Consider the following 2,952-nt stretch of genomic DNA (forward strand, 5'->3'; position numbering starts at 1 on the left):
TTTTGTCCAATATCGTCAAGCTAGCCTTGGTCCGTGGCACGCGCGACGTACGGGTCGTTTTTTTATCTCTCGCCGGATATATGGTTTTTTTTAGGCGGCATTGTCGAGCGTGAAACGATGATGTCTGGTTTTTCTCACATACCAAAACGGTTTGATCACCTACTGACCTAACTAATCCCGATTTAATAGTAAAGATTTATGTACTGTACCAAAATTCAGTGATTGTATCTGAATGTGTGTTGCAAGGAATGGATTCGGTTAAGACTAATAGTATTGTAGTTCTCATTTAAAAAATAGCAAATCTAATTTTCACTTCCAAAACCACACGAAAAAATGTTGTGCCCAGGATCTATAAATCCCAAACTTTAGTTCATTTGCAAACACCTTGAAGTGGCAAAAAATACAAGCGAACACACCCTATTAGCAATTGGGCAACTCGTCCAGCCATGGTCGCCGATCGCTTGCTGCACCGGTGAAAGAACAGATAGAGCCACATGACCATCAGCGCCGGCTCAGCACGCTGCAACATCCACCATAAAAAAAATCAGATACCAAATTAAATGAACAGTGACAGTGATAAACTACATATGTATGTTGCGGTTGTAACTGGTTGTATTCATGTATATCTGTAGAGATAGATAGAGATAGATGTTGGTTAGTTGTTTGACCAATACTTGTGTTGTACGTTGTATCTACATCTCTTGATATATAAAGTCACGGACGCGACCCTGGAGAGGCCAGCCATCCTTACCCTACCAATCTCTTCTCCTATACGTTTTCATGATATCAGAGCCCACGGCTCAATATCCGATCTCCATGGCCTCTCCATCCGAGTTCTCCAGCTCGGTTACCTCCAAGGGCAGCGGCAGAGAGTCCAAGCTCATCAACCCCACGCTGAACTTCATCGCCGGCTCTTCCTCGACTCCCGCCGCGGCGCCGTTTAACTTCGCGCCGCTCGTCACCGTGCGCTGCAGCCCGGAGTCGTACCTGTACTGCGCGCGCAGGTCGTCAACATCCTGCGAAGCCACCTCCTTCATGGCTTCATCGACGGAAGCTTCCCATGCCCGTCGGACGTCATCGACAACCCCAAGGCCGCGGATGACGCTACTGCAGCGAAGCAGCTCTACAACCCTGCCTTTACGGCATGGCACCAGCAGGACGCTGCGATCTTGTCCGCCATCATGTCCACCTCCACCGAGTCGGTGCAGGGCATGGTGCTCTTCTGCTCCACCGTGCACGACGCCTGGACCACTCTCGCGTCCAGCTTTGCCTCGGTGTCTTCCTCCAGATACATGCAGCTTCGTCGCCAGCTCTCGGAAGTCAAGAAGCTCGACTCGTCTGCAACTACGTACTTCAACAAGGTGAAAAATATGTCTGATACCTTAACCTCCATTGGACAACCGCTTCGACAGGAGGAGTTCATCTCCTATCTTCTTGCTGGCCTCGACGATGATTACGACGCCCTGGTTGATCGCGTCGGTGCGCGGACGATGCCGATACCGATCCGCGATCTCTTCGCCCAGCTGCTCAGCACCGAGCAACGTATCGAGGCTCGCAAGGCTTCTCTCCACGGTGGTGCGGGCAACTACTCCGCCAATGCCTCCACCTACGGCAACCGTGGCGGCGGCGGCAAGCCCAACAACTACCGCGCCGGTGGCAGCGGTGACTACCGCAGCGGCGGCGGTGACTACCGTGGTGGTGACCCACGGAATCAGCCCAGGCCGGTCTACTCCAACAAACCATCGCCTGGACCTGCTGGTGGCTACCCCGGCAACAACCACGGCGGTGGCTCCGCACGCCCTCCTATGCCCCGCGGTGGTGACCGCGACGTGGGCAATGCCGGCCACACTGGAGGTGGCATCAACGGCAATCGACCGATCTGTCAGATTTGTGACAAGGTCGGTCACATCGCCTCTCGCTGCTTCAAACGCCTCAAGAAGGAGTACCTCGGCATCGACAATGATGGACGATACATGGATCGTCAAGTCGCTGCCGCCACTACGCATGGCGGTCACGATGGCCATGCCCACGGCCAGACCACCTCCTACCCGGTCGATGCTAGATGGTATATGGACACGGGCGCCACCGACCACCTCACTAATGAACTCGACAAGCTCACGGTGAAAGAGAACTAAAGTTCACGCTGCAAACGGTAATGGTATGCAAATTCATCACATTGGTCATTTCACACTTCCTACTCCTTCATCTCATTCATTACATCTTAAAGGTGTCCTTCATGTCCCTTCAGTTACTTGTAGCCTCTTATCAATTCGTCGTTTTACCATAGATAACAGAGTATTCTTTGAATTTCGCCCAAATTTTTTCTTTGTTAAGGATCGGGACACGAGGGCCATACTCCTTAGCGGTCGGTGTTACGGTGGTCTCTATCGCCTTGATGAGTCTCCCACCAAACAAGTCTTCAGCGGAATAAAGGTGTCACGTGACAAGTGGCATTGTCGTCTAGTCCATCCAGCTACACAAATAGTTCAACACATTTTGCATCATCGAGAACTTCCTTCGTCCACCTTGCATAATAATGTAATATGTGACGCTTGCCAGCAAGGCAAGAGCCACCAATTACCTTTTTCTCTTTCCACTCATGTAGCTTCTGCACCTTTGGAAATTATTTACTCAGATGTTTGGGGTCCTTCTCAAACTTTTGTTAGTGGTCATTCATACTATGTGAGCTTTATTGATGGATACAGTCGTTTCACTTGGTTATATCTCCTTAAACGTAAGAATCTGAGTAGGAAAATTATACATGTGCAAACTGATTGGGGGGGCCAATACATTAAACTCAATCAATTATTTAGTAACATTGGCATCTCTCATCGCGTTTCTTGTCCACATACACACCAACAAAATGGTACCGCTGAACGCAAACATCGCCATATTGTCGAGACAGGCTTAACACTCCTTGCACAAGCATCTGTCCCTTTTCGCTTTTGGAGT

General features: G+C 50.1%; 1 protein-coding gene across 1 annotated transcript; it reads left to right on the forward strand.

Annotated features, from left to right (window-relative positions):
• Positions 1-1,181: 1,181 nt before the first annotated feature.
• Positions 1,182-2,135, forward strand: LOC139831573 (uncharacterized). Its single transcript, XM_071820868.1, has one exon. The coding sequence runs from the start codon at positions 1,182-1,184 to the stop codon at positions 2,133-2,135; it is 954 nt and encodes a 317-aa protein (XP_071676969.1).
• Positions 2,136-2,952: the final 817 nt, after the last annotated feature.

This window comes from Lolium perenne, chromosome 5, assembly GCF_019359855.2.
Source record: "Lolium perenne isolate Kyuss_39 chromosome 5, Kyuss_2.0, whole genome shotgun sequence".
NCBI lineage: Eukaryota > Viridiplantae > Streptophyta > Magnoliopsida > Poales > Poaceae > Lolium > Lolium perenne.

What these genes read in the sequence shown, in the direction of transcription:
- LOC139831573 (XM_071820868.1), top strand. Translation starts at nt 1,182, where the DNA reads ATGTCCACCTCCACCGAGTCGGTGCAGGGCATGGTGCTCTTCTGCTCC.